The sequence below is a fragment of the Oryza sativa genome, chromosome 8 (assembly GCF_034140825.1).
Source record: "Oryza sativa Japonica Group chromosome 8, ASM3414082v1".
Taxonomy (NCBI): domain Eukaryota; kingdom Viridiplantae; phylum Streptophyta; class Magnoliopsida; order Poales; family Poaceae; genus Oryza; species Oryza sativa.
Window position 1 is genome coordinate 2,887,200 of NC_089042.1, and position 18,451 is coordinate 2,905,650.

Genomic DNA, 18,451 nt, shown 5'->3' on the forward strand with positions numbered 1-18,451 from the left:
CCTTTATTCTTTGAAAATCTGTAGAAAATCAACTGTAACTCCGATTGACCCGTTCAAGTTCCTAAATTTTTCTAAAAATGAGATCTACACAGTGGCACTATTGTTTCTCTGGTTTGAGCTTGTTTTATTGCCTTTTGTTAATTAGTTTCGCTTTTCGCGTTTAGAGCCCGAGTTCGAGGAAGCTCCGGACGCCGCTTTCGAGGGAGAAGACCCGCATCCTGTGCAAGGCAAGCCTCTTTGATCAAATTGCCCCTATATTTGTAAAGATATGTTGTTTGAAAAGTGCATTACTTAGTATACACGATTAACATGTTTAGGCCTCGGATTGTTTATACAACCGACGGACCAACCTAGTAGTCGCACTTATATTTCATAGGTTGATGTTTCCATACCTTTGATAGCTCCACAAATATTTGCGCCGGTATTGTTATACGATTACCGAGGTAGTTTCACTTAGCCATGCTTACGTTGTTGCCGTGTGGGAAACTTGGGTTATTCCAAATTACATGTTTAAAAATCAAGTACGTTGTACCGAGGAGTTTGTGAAATAAAATGTGTTGTGAAAGTGGTGATGATGCGGAGTCATGCCTTTGTGGTTTGGCTACGTATTGTCGTTAAGGACCGATTCCTTTGGGAAATCCATCCAAACACATTACAGTGAGACCACATGGATATTTATGGGTTGCCTCTTGCTAAGTAAATTGTTATCACATGGGAGTTGGTATGCCAATGGTTGTGGAATGCCGAGGATGAGCAGACGAAGTTTTACACATTTTTGCCCATCATGGGTGTCTTTTTGCCTCTATTGTGGCGTGTGATATCAGTAGGAGACATCCTCGGTATTTCTTGAGTGGATGACGGCTGTCTTTGCCCGATATTCGGCTATGGATCTTAGCCCAACTAGGTGGCATGCGATTTTCATGGGTTAGCTTTGGAAAGGTCTTATCACGAACTTCCGTTACCGACGGGTAAACGGTGTAAGTTTCGTGTCGTGTGGGTAAAGCGTGCAACCTCTGCAGAGATTAATGAACTGTTCGAACAGTCGTGCCCACAGTCATGGGCAAGTGTAAGGTGTTTCTCATAGCGTAGTTTTGTTTGCAAATGTTTGTGGAAAAGTGATTGTTCAGAAGAGTAACGTTTCTAGAGTTCGCCTGTGTGGCAGACGACTAACCTTTGTGGTTAGGAACGGGTCTGTGTGACCTGGGGTGTCGTCCGACACCGATGTGTTGCTAGGACCATGATGGCGTTGTTGTGCTAAGATAACTGTGTGGACTATGTGTTGTTGTGAGAAGAAGCTAATAGAGGAGACAAATTAATTGTTGTTCGTTAATCATGACAAGCTGTTGCAAAGCAACTTGTGGAATGGGTCGAGGCGTGAGCCTCCTCCCGACAACTAAAATTTGACTCACTCACTAGGAGTTTTGTGAAATAAATCACTTTGCCAAAAAGGCAGCTTTCGCAAATAAAACACTAGCTTCCTTGTTTAAATCAACATGTCATTCTTTCCCCTGACTTGCTGAGTACGTTAAGTACTCACCCTTGCCCCTTATAATAATCTATAGAGTTTGAAGACGAAGACGTCGACCCAACCGCCGAGGAGTATCTCCAGGAGCAAGCTGAGTATGAAGACTTCTAGATGTTTCGTGCCTAGCCCCAAGCCTCGCCCGTGGAATAAGTTAGTTGCCTAGGTTCTTTGCCTAGTGCGTAGTTGCTTAGTCGCTTAGTTCTCCGCGCTGTTCGCTTCTGCGACGTCGCCTTTTATGGTTTTTCTGTAATGTTGTGTTGTTCATCTATGGGCCTGTCCATGATGGTAACTTATGTAAGGACTACTACCCAGTGATGTAATAAAATAGTTACTTTGATTACACATTTATTCTGTGTGTATCAGCTAGTGTATCCTGGGACTGGTACTATATCACATGTAATGCATAACACCCCGGTGTTAGTTAGCTGCATTTATGGCTAACAAATGTCGGGGCGTTACAGAGTTCAGCCGTAACCAACATCTCCGGGACACTGATTACGGGCGCTCTTCTCCGATCCAACATATACAACATATTAGAGTTAGAACGAATCACAGCCAGTCGCCACCAACAGCCGCTCCCTCTCACTATGCTATATCGCTATGCGGTTATAACAGGCACACCCCTCTATTTAAGAGAGATCCTAGGATAGAGTCTGACTCATACTCTAGTCCTAATACCTATTACAACTCCAAGTCCTAATACCTATTACACCGCCGGAGCTCGACACTAGCAAATCACCTCTGCCCAAATCGTAAAAACTCTCCGTTCCCCTTCCGTGTACGAGTAGATCACCGGCTTGGCTTGTGTAGGATCGTAAATGGCCTTTCCCACCCTAAAAGATAGCCATTGAGGTGAGTGGCTCCCCCACTTATATGTTAGGTCTCTTGCCCTTCCACAACTAATATGGGACTATTCAACAATCTCCCCCTTCACATATTGGTGTCCCTCAATCCTTCACCGCCCCTTCACCGTTTCCCCACACGGTCCCTCAGGTAAACGTGCCCCGTAAGCACCTACGGTCCATCAGGCCTTCACACACTATGTTCCTCGGGTCAGAGATATTGAACTAGTTAGGCTCTGGTACCAATTGTAGAATCATAAAGGGTTTTTCCCACCCCAAAAGCTAGCCATTGAGGTGAGGGGCTCTCCCACTTATATGTTAGGTCTCTTACTCTTTCATAACCAATGTGGGACTATTCAACAGCTTCTTCCATGCGTAGCCAAGTAGGATTCGTGATCCGAGTCTATCCGCTGGCCCGAGTCGATCTGCTGCGTAACTCCAGCCCAAAACAGAGTCATTTGTGGTCTTTAGCTTCGACACGCAAACGTGCACACAGCCACCTATCGTGACCTCCTCAGCCTCCACGCATCCGTACGTCCTCTAGTGCAGCCACTAAACTGTAAGTCCAAGTTCTAAATTGTAACCGACTTTGTACATATATTCGATACAAACTCTAACAATATCTTCACTAACCCTATCTTAGCCGAATAACAACTAAAATTTTTTCTATTCAAACATAGCTAAACCATGGTTAACAAATACAACAATCCTAACAACCACATAAGGTAACAGTTGGAATCGAACGCTATATTGTTACAACACTGATACATTTGTCGTGCACAGGTAGCTTGAAATTTGCACAAGTCACGAATATTGTCGTCAAACGGAGATAGAACAAATCCTGCAAGAAGCTCTGGTACACTTTAAAATGACCGCTCTAGTCCTCAAAATCCAGAGATCTCCTACAAAGCAATTTTAGGATACGGCTCGTTTAAATTGTAAAAGATGTATTGTGGAATTTCAACAGACTTGACGATGCACATGCTGATTTTTAAGAGCTTACCATTGTCCACTTTAATGCACCTGGACCACGGTCGGTTTCACAGTTCGCCGCACCAACCGGTTCCGGAAGGTGAGCGTGCTGGCTGCTGAGAAGAAAAATAGCTTCCCAACGTGGCTTCAATTAGGGGGTGGTTAGGAGCGAGGGACTTACCAAACACCCCCTTAATCAACGTGTGGCTGTCTTCGGATGCCCCTTTTCCTAAGCCCTCTCTCTCGTTTTTCACAAGCACACTTTTCAAATTGTTAAACGGTGTATTTTTTTTAAAAAAAAATTTATATACTAAAGTTGCTTAAAAAATTAAAAAATTAAATTAATTATTTTTTTAAAAAAATAGCAAATGCTTAATTAATTACGTCCTATTGGACCGTTTCGTTTTTCGTACGTACTATGCACCTTCCCATCCGACTGTAGCGAACATCTTCCCATCCGGCTGTAGCGAACACACCCAGAGGGTCTCATGTGACGCGTTCGAGGTGGAGCCAACGGCGTCTTACAAGTTGAGTAACTTGAGTGATAAACACAGTATTGCCTACCACGCGTTTTGAAACTTAATTACACGCGTTTTCGCCCTCTTGTTATGTTCATGCTCCAATGGAAACAAACAAATCGGATATAACACTTCAATCCTGAGGCAGGATTTTGTATGCAAAATGGTACTATACTCAGATAAATGGCTCATCAATTATAATGATGGGTTTACAATTACAAATGAAGATATTTAAGCAACTTAATTTATTCATTCTAGTTGCATAGGTCTAGAACTCGTTGCATTTGGAGTGAGATGGAGTAAATATTATTTCACATTTTGTCAATTCAAACATTTACACGTTTTAATGTTTTTTCGAGAATGGATGGCGTGAGCTCCGATAAGAGTAGCTATAAGATTATAAACCAGCTATAAACATATTTTAAGAAGATAAAAGAGGAGAGATAAGAGCAACGGATTATAAATTTATAGCCAGCTGCAGCACAGACTCCAAAATACATGTGTGTATGACAGGTGAGATCAGACATTAATTATATAGTACATTTTTATAGATAACTATTGTATGAATTGACTTTAGAAGATTTGGAGCCAACAGTTGAATATACTACTCCCTTCTTCCCAAATTAATCATGTAAGAATAGGTACAACAGCAAATTATTAGCCAGCTATAAACATATTTTAATGAGATAAAAGATGAGAGAGAAGAGCAGCAGGCTATAGATCTGTAGCCAGCTATAACACGGACTCCAAGACGCAATGGATGTATGACATGTGAGACCATATATTAATAGTATAATAAGCAACTATTGTATGAATTGGCTATTAGATCGGCTATAGATGAATTGGAGCTAGTAGTGGGCTATACTAGTAAACTTGCTCTAATAGAATTTAAAATTTTTCAAATTGGTCATTATATAACTGCATGGACACGGATTTCATCGGAATACAATTAATACAGTATGGGAGAATATGTGTATGCTAGGGTGTAATTGGCAGGAGGTTTTAATCGAGTATGGGAGAATGTGTGTATGGTGTCTTGATTGATGTGATTTAAATTGTCATTGGTCTTGGTGCATAAAATTATACTCCCTCCGTTCCATAATATAAGGCACAACTATTTTTTTTATGTTCCATAATATAAGGCATACATGTATGCATACAATTAACTAGGACATCTTCTCCATTAAATTATTACTTTTTTAAATCCTTCACTCTCAAGATCTCTAAATTTATTGGATGCATACATGTATTATATTTATTAGGATGATCCAAATTAGAAAATAATAATAATTGTTTCTTGAAAAAGTGGTTGTGGAACATATGGAGTATGATGATTAATTTGGGAAGGAGGGAGTATTAAACTTGCTCTAACCCAATTGTGACAAGTCCATTAATTAACCTGTCAGCTAGTAGGCTAGTAGTTGCACATATATATACAGGAGTGCATTGTTTCTGCTCCTACCCAGCTACCAACCCAGCAATACCATCCACTCAACTCAAGTCAAGTCAACCACAGCTAGCTAGCAAGCATGGAGTTCGTCACTGGGGCGATGAGTAGCCTGATCCCCAAGCTGGGCGAGCTGCTGAAGGAGAAGTACAATCTGCAGAAGAACATAAGGGGGAAGATCGAGTCTCTCTCGGCGGAGCTCCGGCGAGCGCAAGCCGTCCTCCGCATGGTCAGCGAGGTGCCACAAGACCAGCAGAACGAGCTGGTGAAGCTCTGGGCGAGCGACCTCAGGGAGGCGTCCTACGACATGGAGGATATCATCGACGCCTTCTTGGTTCATGTCGACGACGATGGCCCCAAGCCAGCCGACCCACATGTGCTCAGGCGCCTCGGCAAGCAGGTGAAGAAACTGTTCAAGAAGACCAAGCATCGCGTCACCATCGCGGACGCAATCCAAGAAATGGAAAAGAAGCTCCTGGAGATTGATGCAAGGCATGGCAGGTATGGAAAATATTTACTCTCTCCGTCCCAAAGAAAATTCAATTTCTAGGTTTCCGTGTCCAACATTTGATTGTCCGTCTTATATGAAATTTTTCTATGATTAGCATTTTTATTGTTGTTAGATGATAAAACATAAATAATACTTTATGCGTGCGTGATTTATCTTTTTATTTTTTTTATAATTTTTTCAAATAAGACGGATGGTCAAACGATGAACACAGAAACCCAAAAATTGAGTTATTTTAGGACGAAGGGAGTAATATGGAAGAAATCTTAATAATATGTTGTATTATATTGCATTATATTGATCTGTCATGAGGTACATACATAGAATGATGAGAACTTTGACTATAGTACGAGTTACAGCTGATTTATCTCAAGAATTCTATTTCTTGTAGTCTTACATTCGTCATCTCTTGATGTTGTCTCTTGACTCTCATCTATTACAGATACCCAGTTGATAACATAGTTATCCCTGCACGTCCGACGCCTATTGATCCTCACATCCTAAATATTGAGAAAATGGCAAACAATCTTGTTGGCATTGATGAGCCAAGGGATGAGCTTATTAAGATGTTGTCCCAACATGAGCGTGATAACAATCTTAATACGTCCAATAGGAAGACAAAGATAGTATACGTCGTTGGAATGGGTGGTCTGGGCAAAACCACCCTTGCCACAGCAGTATATGAGAAGATTAAAGTGGGTTTTCCTTTGAATGCTTTTGTTCCAATCGGTCAAAATCCTAATATGAAGGCAATCTTGTGGAACATTCTTCATCGATTTGGCCTGGAGAAGTACCTGAATTGTCCAAATATGGAGATGTTGACTGTACAGGAGCTCATCGGTGAACTCAAGCAATTCATCAAGGGAAAGAGGTATGAATATGACGACCCACCAAATTTGTTTTTATATACTACCTCTTTTTCTTAATAAATCACACCATTGACTTTTGAAATAACGTTTGACCTTCAAAATTTTAGTGTAAATATGCTCAAGTATAAGTCATACCTTAAAGTTTCTTTAATAATAAAACAAGTCACAACAAAATAAATAGCATTTATATAATTTGTTTGAATATGACTAATGGTTAAACGTCATATCAAAAGTCAACATCTTCTGTTAGAATACAGAGGGAGTATATGTCCATAACCTATGCTACCTTACCCGCTTATGAATGAATATTTGCGCTACACACAATCATAGTCTTAAAGCTATTTAATTTGCCTTTGCGCATGCTATTTGAAAAAAAAATGATGTACCTCTTTTTAATCGATCACAGTAATAGTCCGGGTTTACCCGTTCTTTAGGCTCCACTTACATCATGAGCAAGCTAAAAATCGTGATCAAGATATTAAACCTAAAATGACCTTGATGTCACCTAGAGGGGTGTCCATGGAGCGACTCCTCGGACAGCGAGGAGTGGAGACCCCTCCCCGAGTTTGAAGATTCAGCCAGGGGGTTAGCAGTGCAAGACGATAGAAAAAGCCAAACAGAGAAAAGATTTGTGGGGCCTGATCTCCCCGCCAAGCAAAAGTCACCAGAGTTTATACAGGTTCAAGCCACCCGGAGGTGTAACACCCTACTCCCGTGTTGGTTTTGTTGTTTTTCTTATATCAGCTTAGAACAAGGGATGCCTTTTTGGGCTACAGACAAGAAGTTCTGATCCAAAAAATCCAACTCTTCATCCGTAGCTTGTCCCCTTCCTTTTATAGATCAAGGATGGGCTCACAATGCTACAAATCTACTTCCTTGTCTTGTCTATCAGCTGTCTTGTCAATGCCTGTTGGTTCCCTCACACAGTCTTCGAGTAACCCACTGACATTTGAAGCTTGCATTGCCCCCAAGCACCCGGGCTTCTGTCCGAGACAGCTGGGTCGTGCCAGCATGTTCACCATGTGGCGAGTGGTGGGCCTGGTGAGACCCGACCTGCCTGAAACAGCACCACGGTTTCGTTTCTACCCGTTTGGCTAAATCAGGCGGCATGGGGCATGTGCGACACGTGTCCAAGATGCCACTGGTTCTAATGACTCAGTGATGGTGCCTTGTCCACATCCTTTCAGCTCCAGACTAGCTGGGGCTCCCCCATAAACCTGTTTAATTTATGGCGGAGAGGACTACTTCACAACAGCCCGTGGAGCACGCCCAACACCCCAGCTGGTCCTGAGGTCGCGCCCTTGCACATTTATGGAGATAGTTTAGCTATTCTTACACAAGCTTCTTGAAGATATCTTAGATAATATCTAATGTTTCGACAGAGACATTCCTCCTTAATCAAGGGACGTAACCTACATGCAGACAAAGGTGAGCAAGCTAACAAGGCAAGCAAAAGGGGATATCGGCAAAAGTAGTTAATGGGTTTTCACAAACAACAACTAAACTACTAGCTGCACCAAATAGCAAAACTGGAGGAGTGAGAGAGAGAGATACCACCGGGATTCTTGCAAACTGATATGTTACTGAATCTACTCTCCGTTGAGGAGCTCACAATGATATTTACATACATACATACATACATACATATATATACATACATACATACATACATATATATATATATATATATATATATATATATATATGTATATATATATATATGTATACATACATACATATATGTATACATACATATATATATAATGTTTCGACACTCTTCGTTGTAGAGGAATGTAAAACTCACAAGGAGTAAGGTGTGCCCGGGTCCTAGGACGAGGCCGGACATAGGCATACCTCAGTTTATCTCTTAATCATATGTCTCCACCCTCCACCCCTTGTAGAAAGTGTGACCTATGAAGATTAAGGTAAGCCCAGGACCCAGGTCAAGGCCATGTCTGAGGCAAACCTTAGCTTATTCTTCTTAAGATGTATATCTTGTAGGTCTCTACGCTCGTCTACGTAGGACTTACAAGGACTAAGGTGAGCCCGGGACCCAGGACAAGACAGGGTCCGAGGCATACCTTAGGCTACATTCTTAAGATGTAGATTTTATACGTCTCCACACTCCTCTTCTCAGAGCAATGTGTGACTTGTGCGGACTAAGGTGAGCCCGAGACCCAGGATAAGGCCGAGTCTGAGGCATACCTTAGTTTATTCCCTTTAAGATGTAGATCTTGTAGGTCTCTACGCTCCTCTCACCGAGTCTGAGGCACACGTTACATTCTTAAGATGTACTTCAGTGGACCTGGGTCCCGAAGCGGAACTAGGCCTAGGACCAACCTTATTACTCAGAGTTTTAAGTCGTTGTACTTTTGACATGCATCATTCCCCCTTAATCAAGGCGAGTAACCTACATGCAGACAAAGGTGGGCCTGGGACCAACCAAGGTGGGTCCCTAGTGACATCACCCTATTTTTAAGGATGGTTTAAGCATGCCATTTATCTTATTTATAATTGTTTTGCTGGGGGAAATGGGTAGCCTAATTCCCATTTCACCGACAAGGGGGGTAAATAAGCATTTATAACTTTTATGTAAATGTGGAGGCATTTCAGATATTCCAAAATATTTTTGGATATTCTAGGATATTTTCAGATATTCCGAAAATCTCGGGTTTTCGAGCAAGCTAACAAGGCAAGCAAAGGGGATATCGGCAAAAGTAGTTAATGGGTTTGCACAAACAACGACTAAACTACTAGCTGCACCAAATAGCAAAACTAGAGGAGTGAGAGAGAGAGATACCACCGAGATTGTTGCAAACTGATATGTTACTGAATCTACACTCCGTTGAGGAGTTCACAATGAGCTAAGTCTTTTCCAACCCTATCCTCGTGAAGTTGCATAAATGCACTCATCTTTTCATTAAGGGTATCTCTTCCCTTTCAGAGGTGAGATCTGACCTTCACAAACTCCCTCGGCACACCACCTACAAATCGATGTCTCGAGGTCAACTCCTAGCCGTCCAGGTATCCTCAACCACCAAGAGTTACAAATGCAACAAAGATTTCTTGGGGATGAATCGACTGCTCGACAAATCTTCACGAAGTCAACACCAAGCACTCAAATAAACTCAAATCAACCACTCACACATACACGAAATCCGAGATGGAAGATCGGTGGAGAGTAGGGATGGCAATTTGACCCGATTGTCCGTTTACCCATGGGTAAAAACCCTAATAGAGTTGGGTTTGTTCTACATTTAGTATCCATGGGTTTCTTATTGGGTCAAAACCTGTACCCAATGGGCAAATGGGCATGGGCATGGGTACCCATGCCCGCTTCGCCCATTTACCCGCGAAAAACAACTGACATGTGGGCCCTCAATCAACTTAATATAAAAACCACCATCTAATTCTAGGGTTTTCTTCCTTTCCTCCACAGCCGCTACTCCTTCTCTTCCCCTTTCCTCTACAGCTGCCACTCCTTCTCTTCCTTCACAGACCATAGCCACCACTCCAGGCTACCAAGGCGCCAGGCTGACACGGGACAGCCGGACGAGAGGGGCGCGCAATTCGCCACCACCTCCCACCTCCGCTCGTCGCTGGCGGCCCCACCCTCCAGCCGACGACTTTCATAGCGGCCACGGGGGAGGGGGGGCAACCAAGGAAGCTGCGACCGCCGTCGCCTTCTACCCCGTCTGCGCCGAGCTCCTCTCCAACCAGTCGTCGATGTCCTCCAGCCATCGGCCGCCAGCCCGCCACACCTTCCTCCAGTCGCGCCTCCCACCTCCGGTCGCCGCCGCTTCCTCCAGACGCGCCTCCCACCTCTGGTTCCCAGATGTGACGGGTAAACGGGCATGCCTGCGGGCACATGGCGCCTACGGGGGACGGGCATTGGAAGTGCTCCTTGCCCATCATGTAGTAACGGGCATGCCCGCGGACATGAATTACCTCGCGGACACGGGATGGGTAGTCACTACCCGTGCCCGTCGTGCCCGACTGCCATCCCTAGTGGAAAGTAAGAAGTGAGAGGGCAAGGCTCAAAGTGAATCTCAAATCAACACAAGCAAGGGGCACAAGAAAGCAATGGAGCGAGCAATCTTGACTTGGGGTGGAGGGGGTTATTTATAACCACAACCTCAAATCTGATCGTTGGAGGCAAATCAAGATTCAATTTTTTGAAAAATTTTGAAAACCATTTTCGGACAAGTCTGAAAAACACAAGAAAGCAATTTCATTTGAGCAACCATTTTCCGAATTTCCAAAAAAATTTCGGAATTATTTTCGGAAGTTGCTACAATACTTTCATTTGAGCAACCATTTTCCGAATTTCCAAAAAAATTTCGGAATTATTTTCGGAAGTTGCTACAATACTTTCGGAAATTCCAAAAAGTATAAATTACAGCACAAACTTAGCAAAAAAAAAAGGAAAAATAACATTTCGGAAATTCTGAAAATATTTCGAAAAAATTTGAAATCACCAGAGAGCTTTTTCACAAAATTTATCATTTTGGAAATTCCAAAAACCATTTTCGGAAAATTCCAGAAAACGCCAAAAGATGTGTTGGCCACCGCCGTCACATGAGCATGTCACATTTGAACTCATGACGGAGGAGCACACTACCCACTTGTCAGCGTTATCCCTGTCACTATTCTAGTGCACCACTGGTTCCTAGCTACAAGACCGTCGTGCCCACACATTATCCAAAAGCACATGCCAATGCATAGGCTAATGAATAATTAATTGCAATATCTCACTTTTAATGCATGTTTATCTCTCTTATCTAGATTTTCTTCGGCACTAAAAATTATTGCTCCTTCACATATAAAAAGAAAACCACATCTTATTGATGACTCGTAATTTTCAGTGATTGGGGTGCTTATACAGTTCTTCTACTATTCTAGGTTTTTTATCGTTATAGATGACATATGGGATAAGCCATCATGGCAAATACTCGAAAGTGGTTTACAAGATAATGATTACGGAAGTAAAATACTTGTAACTACTCGTAAATCTGAGGTTGCAACAATTATCAGCGATGTGTACAATATGAAACCACTTTCTCATGATAACTCTAAAGAATTATTGTATACAAGAACTGGTAGTGAAGGCAAATCTCTTGACAGTTCATCAACTGAGGCATGTGACAAGATTTTGAAGAAATGTGCTGGTGTGCCATTAGCTATCATTACGATAGCTAGCTTGTTGGCTAGTAGATCAGGTCTGGACTGGTCTGAGGTGTACAGAGCTATTGATTTTGGAGAAGACAACTATGAAATGGCAAATACTAAAAGGATATTGTCTTTTAGCTACTACGATCTGCCTTCACATTTAAAGAATTGTTTGCTCTATCTAAGCATGTTTCCAGAAGATTATAAAATTGACAAAAATCATTTGATATGGATATGGATAGCTGAAGGTTTTGTCCCTGAGAAACAAAACACAAATTTAGGATTATATGAGCTTGGAGAGAGTTACTTCAATGAGCTGATAAATAGAAGCATGATGATCCAGCCAATTGAGAATGAATTTTTTGGGTGTATAGAAGGTTGTCGTGTTCATGATATGGTGCTCGATCTAGCTCGTTCATTGACAAGTGAACAAAACTTTGTCACTGTATTGGATAACGATGAGCAACGGAAACCTGAAAGCACCAATGCTCGTAGGTTGGTCCTGCACCGTACGAGTATCACGAGCTATCGATTTGTTAATATGGATATGAAGAAAGTGAGGTCATTTGTTGCCACTGAGTGCAATAATGGCAATAATAGTGTGGCACCACCAAGGTTCCAAGTTTTACGTGTGTTGTCCTTGGACAAATGTAATGGTATGGAGGATTATTACATAGAAAGTATTTTGCAGTATGCTGGAAGGCTGGGTCACCTGAGGTGCCTCCAGCTTTCCTCACACACAGAGTTTCATAGGCTCCCTAAAGAATTAGGAGATCTCAAGTTTCTAAAAATACTGGACTTGGGTGATTGTGGCGGTACAATAGAAGAGCTGCCGGAGGAGTTGGGTCTCCTGACACATTTGTTGTGTCTACGTATTCCTCGCAGATTGGAGATGTTGCCAGCTGGTTTGATCGGAAAACTGACATCGCTGCAAGAGCTATGCATAAGTCTTATCGAAGAGGTCGCTGTAAGGCACTTTGTGCAGGAGTTGGGCAACCTCAGAGAACTGAGGGTGCTCTATGCCAAAATTTATATAGGGCTGAAAGATGAGAGCATGCAGAGAGATTTTCTACAGTCCTTAGGCTGTCTACATAAGGTCCACACTATGAATATATATAGCATTGAAGTAAGGGAATGCACCAGACCAGATGCAGCAGGTTCTGTGTCCTGTCCTCGGCTCTGGCAGCTGTCATTGCCATGCATCAAGTTTTTTAGCCTACCTGTGTGGATTAACTCATCAACTCTTGGTTGCCTCTCGCATCTAGACGTGAAAGTACAGGTTGTGAAAGAGCAGGACATGGAAACCCTTGGAAGGCTCCCAATGCTCTGTTACCTCAAATTGGATTCCCAATATACCAGGCTAATAAGCATTAAGAAGCCTGCTGATGATGGCTACTTCCAAAAATTGAGATTCTTTAAAACTCCTCGTTCATTTGTCCGGTTTGATCTTCATGGTTGCGAGTCCAGCAGTGGAGCATCTAGCTTCATGCCAAGACTTGAACACATTGAATTCAGTGTCGATGTTCGGTTCCTAAAAGATGCAGCAGACCTGCATGCTGGTCTTAACAACCTGCTTGCAGGCTTCAATGACTTTGGAAGAACTTCGCTCAAGAGTGTCGACGCTAGGATCCACTGTAAGGATGCCCTTGCTGCGGAGGTGCAGGAAGCCGAGGTGGCATTGGCAAATGCAGCACACGGCCATCCCAACCGTCCAGTCCTTCGAACTGATAGGGCATATGAGAGGATGATGCGCTCACCTGATGACGATAAGGTACGTGTATGCACAGTACGTAATGTACTTAGATCATTTCAATCGATTTTCCTTATGCTGGTTTTCTGCCTACATATATAAAATCTGATCTTAATTATTTCTTGTGCTTATATATATTTTTCAGCCAACAAGCTGGTCCGATCAAAAAGTTTTTGAGATACATGTCTATCCGTCGTCGAATGACCATCATCGTTACCTTAGCTACCTCCGGTTGTTGAAGAAGCCACGCCTGGAGAAGCTTATAGTCAACATATATGTGTCCAAGGATGGTATGGTTGGGGATGTGGATGAAGCTGTGGCAGCTGCGAGGAACGTAGTCGACCATCATATCAACCATCCAACACTTGAGATAAATAGAATGGAAGAAAGTATTTCTGACCAACATCAACAGGCAAGATATATCTCTCTTCTTGAGCTCGTCCCCAATATTGTACTACAGAGAAACCCAGTTAATTTGTAACACCAACCATCACATTCTGAATCATGTTTGCCTTTTAATTGTTTTTATGCATACTCTACATGAGAGTGCTATATATATTTTGTTTCACTTGCAGTTGCTCATAGTCATTTCACAAGATACATATGCATGGTGGTAGACTGCTAAAACTATAGTTCATCCTAACATAGCATTATTTTTTGACTGTTTCTAGGTCCCTGAAAATAATTGAGTGGCAAGCTGTTCATTTGAAGGTTAAGATTGGCACAGTGATGGCACAATATTAATGAATCCGAGCCAGACTAGACGGGAAGCTGTCATAGCATTGACTAATCTGTAATCCGATTTCAAAATGCAGGATATTCGGATCAATTTCCTCATATGTCGTCTACTCTTTTACTGTAAGTATGACACTTTATCTTTTATCTCATTTATGTATCTTTCGTAAGTGGCACAGTAATAAGGTGACATCCCATTGTTATTCCCACACATTTGTAACCAAATTCTTTAATAATTGAGTGCAGTTCTGGTGCATGTTTGATTCTCTGCATTTGGTCCAAGCAGAGGTTACAGCACATTATCAACGGAGAAAATAACTGAAAAAAGGTGATGATAAACAGAATATTATGGGTGCTGTAGCATAATTGACTCTGCACCTGATCACCCTCCTCATGGGTTGGTAAGCACAACAGCTTGCCATCTTATTGCTGTACAATCTTTTGTGAATGATGATAGGTGTAATTGGATGTGTGCTGGAGAAAAAATGCTCAATCCAAGTGACAAATTGCGCACTTGTTTTGATCTTTAATTCCCTTTCAGAGTGATCTACTCTAAGGACAATCTTGGATCACCCTTGGATGAAAAACTTAAGGATTGGATGTTGGACATTTTACCTTTGATAGGCCTAAAAACTTCATGTATATATTATATCCAAACTAGAGGTTATAAGTGTGTTTTGGCTATGTGCATCATAGCTATGCAAATGCCGGGAGTATGCTCAACATAGTTGTATCGCCTCATTGTAATTGACTGCGTTCAATAAAATCTTCCATTATCTAAAAAATGGAAAGCTTCAATCCACCAACAGAGTCATGGCCACATGATTCCCTCATTGGACACCGAAAGATTCAAAGAAAGCAGACTTCAGGCTGTAAAATTGTTTGTGAAAACCTTCATGTTGCATGAATGCAAGAGTGACCTTGAATATGTTGCTTAATTTTTCAGATTATGTGTTTCACATTTTCTAATTTAGTATACTGTGAAGTTTGCGGGGGAATGTATAGATTTAGTTGATGAATTCAGTAGAGCAAACACAAAGTACAGGTACAAAACAATAACATGATGGGATTCAGATCTCAGAAGGTGCACAGATTCGTAACTGTGAACCTACAGAGGCACAATGCAACAACAGGTCACCAAATAATATCTCAACTGAGTAACAACTAAAAATCATTTTACTTGAACAACTTGCCCAAATAGAGTCATCAAAAGGAGAAATAACAACTTGCCCAAGAATAAGAAAATCTGATCCACCTTAAGATGACCACCCTAGTCATCAAAATCCACATCACTTACAAAACAGATTTAGGATCATAACCATCAACATCTTCAATAACGTAACTGGTGGCCTAGGTTGTAAAAGAAAACATTGAAATATGAGTCATGGAATTCCAATTCAACAGACTTGAGTGTGCAAATGCTGAAATTAAGATGCTCAACATTCTCAGCCATTTTGGGGATGGATTTTGATTTGAGGGAGAGGATTAATAATGGAAAATAAGATCTTCACAATGATGTGGACTCTTCTATCGCCTTGTGGGCAAATGATTTTGATTTTCCTAAGCTTTTCACAGTTAACTGCTGTCCCTGTTCCTTCGCATGTGGGATCTAAATCTGCAGTAGCATTTGCAGAATTGGTGTCGTGATCATAGGCATAAGCTCCATGCTGGTAAAATGAACAAGGAAACAGTTAAACTCAATTCATGAGAAGAAAAGAAACAGCAATGTGGAGAGGGGGAGATATACCGAACCTTGACAAGATGCAGGGAAAGTTTCTCTATGTTAGGTGAGTGCCGAAGCAAGTACAGTAGTGGATAGCAGCCATCACTAAAAAACAACTCACCAAGTGCCAAACTCGTTAGATTGCTGAATATCCCACACCTTGGAAGATCACGTAGTAATACCTTTTGGACCACCTGCCCACAAGTTTTAAACTCCAAAGATGTTAAAGATAGGAATATATAAACAACAAATAAGAGCAATTGTAATTTAAAGCATTTAGCTTACATCTTCGTAGATAGATGAAGACATCAAGTGCAATCTTGCAGCGTTTGAAAGAGCACTGAGAATAGTGCAGTCAACATCAGAATGTCCAAAAGAGAACCTATTAAGGGTAAACTGAAGCTGATTCCACTGATGATATGTCTAGGAGCCGAAGATTTCTGTTTGCAATCTCCTCTACATGCAGGCAGATAAGGTTTGGCATATTTATCACAAGATGCTGAAAACCTTCTGGGTCATCTTGAGTTCTATCTGCAGCTGTAATGGTCAGAATCTTCAATGTAGCAGAGCAAAACATGGTGGCCTTGATGGCACAATGTCTCAACTCCAGATGCAGTAGCTCCGGGCAACCAGAAAAGAGTTTCTCGACAAAACGGTTATCAATAGAAAATTTGCAAAGGTATACACTCTTCAAGTGCAAGAAAGTGAAGGGGACAGGATATCCATCTACAGAAAGGAGCTTGCCATCACAATAATTGAGTATGCCGAGAGTTTTAACGTTGCACCTAAGGGCATGGCAGACCCATGGATGGATGTCAGAATAATCAAGGGAATCATCAGAGCTGTCATAGGAGGTATGGATACAGAACATATCCAACAGGGCACAGCTGCGCTGCAGGAGCAAATTGTCAACAAACTTCTTAAAATGTTTCACTGTAATGAAGTTGCACGAGTCAACATTGAGGTATCCCACAGATGCCCAGACGTTCTGCCACCTCCGAGATAGCACACAAGTCTGCACAGCCTCCTTCGCTGTTAGGAATGTCATGACATGGTGCAAAAGTTCGTCAGGCAGAGCACTGATCCTGTCACAGACACTCGTTCGCCTGCTAGACTGGGACATATCTCTCTCTCTCTGGAAGAGCTTACTTTATCAGGGGCATTCAATCGAGTAGTTGGTGTGCGAGGGTGCCAACTGCCATATCCACAGAATGGAGAAATAGATCCACACAAGCAAAATTGGATACAGCACGTTAGTAATTTGCAATCAAAAATTTGTTCTTGTAAGCAGGAAACAAAATAAGATTGAAGTGCGAGGAAAAGAAACAAATTTTGTGGGGCATTTCTCTTCTACCCGAAAAAGAAAACCTCAAAAACGCAATCATGTTCCGCCCTGTTGGTAGGACTGGATATAGAAACTAGATATTGCTAATCACAGTACAGAGAACGCTAGTAACCACAGCTGCGGCAATGGCTAAATAAATCTTTTCCATTTTGGAGAGAAGAGACCCTGGCATCCTATTACAGGAAGTGTACTACAGCAGTGAAGCATCCTTTTCTCCAATGCAAAAAGCGACACATCCACATAAGACTTACTAGTACTTGGCACTCGAACAAGGAATAAAATGTACTCTTAAACAACTTGGGTGGCATTTCCTTTTTACCCTCTATTAATGGAAATGGAGGGGCTTCCCTCTTCTTCTTTAATTTTAACCCCAAGATATGAAAACCATCGCACACAATTTTGTTCCGGCCTGTTGGCAGGACTGGAAATAGGAACCAGATATCACCAATTCACACCACAAACAACATCTGCAGCTATTGCTAAAAAAAAAAAAATGTGCATTACTTTGAAGCTGAATGGCTAAAACTAAAGATCTCATTATTTGGCTCAAGTGCTAATCGACACTACGGCTACGGTCAACAGAAACATGGCATAGGGGGGTTCATTTTATTCATCCAAATCAAACACAACATTGAAATAACACCCAAGCCCCCAAATGGAGGCGGGGAAAAACCCTAGCGGGCGAATGGCGGATGGAAGAACACAGTAATTGCCTCAGGAAGTCAGCAAGACGAAACGCCTCACCCAAGGGAACCGGCGGCGGGCTGTGGCCTTGCTCGCGCTGGCCTCCGTTCTTCACCGGCGTGCGGCAGCCGTCGGAGGGAGAGGCCTCCTGCCAAAGAGGAAAGAGGGGGACGATGTGACACCACCAGCTATCCAACCAGCAACACTGCACGCTCCGGCGCCGCTTCCGCCTACCTCCGCGCCGCGCACCGGCGTGCGACGGCCGGCGAGGAGCCCAAACCTGCACACGACGGCGCGGCCACAGGCAGCGCTGCAGCGTTTCCACAAAAGATGGCCCTCGTTATGGCGGTGAGGGGAGAATCTG

At 42.3% G+C, this 18,451-nt stretch overlaps 1 protein-coding gene and 1 long non-coding RNA gene across 3 annotated transcripts; one reads left to right on the plus strand and one right to left on the minus strand.

Annotated features, from left to right (window-relative positions):
- The first annotated feature begins 5,317 nt into the window (after positions 1-5,317).
- Positions 5,318-15,137, plus strand: LOC107277544 (disease resistance protein Pik-2-like). 2 transcript variants are annotated; one of them, XM_015792633.3, is made up of 6 exons: positions 5,318-5,805; positions 6,255-6,683; positions 11,584-13,621; positions 13,746-14,012; positions 14,272-14,458; positions 14,582-15,137. In XM_015792633.3, exons 1-5 carry the CDS (start codon positions 5,387-5,389, stop codon positions 14,287-14,289), a joined length of 3,171 nt encoding a protein of 1,056 aa, XP_015648119.1. In that variant the 5' UTR covers positions 5,318-5,386; the 3' UTR covers positions 14,290-14,458; positions 14,582-15,137. The 2 variants fall into 2 exon arrangements, with proteins under 2 accessions (XP_015648119.1, XP_066159646.1); XM_066303549.1 differs by having other exon boundaries at positions 11,806-13,621.
- A 340-nt stretch (positions 15,138-15,477) lies between these two features.
- Positions 15,478-18,434, minus strand: LOC4344659 (uncharacterized). Its single transcript, XR_001548045.3, has 5 exons — positions 18,322-18,434; positions 18,148-18,235; positions 16,344-17,253; positions 16,088-16,252; positions 15,478-16,002 (listed from the first exon to the last, which is right to left on the minus strand). It is a non-coding gene; the product is annotated as an uncharacterized lncRNA (long non-coding RNA).
- Between the last annotated feature and the right edge of the window lie 17 nt (positions 18,435-18,451).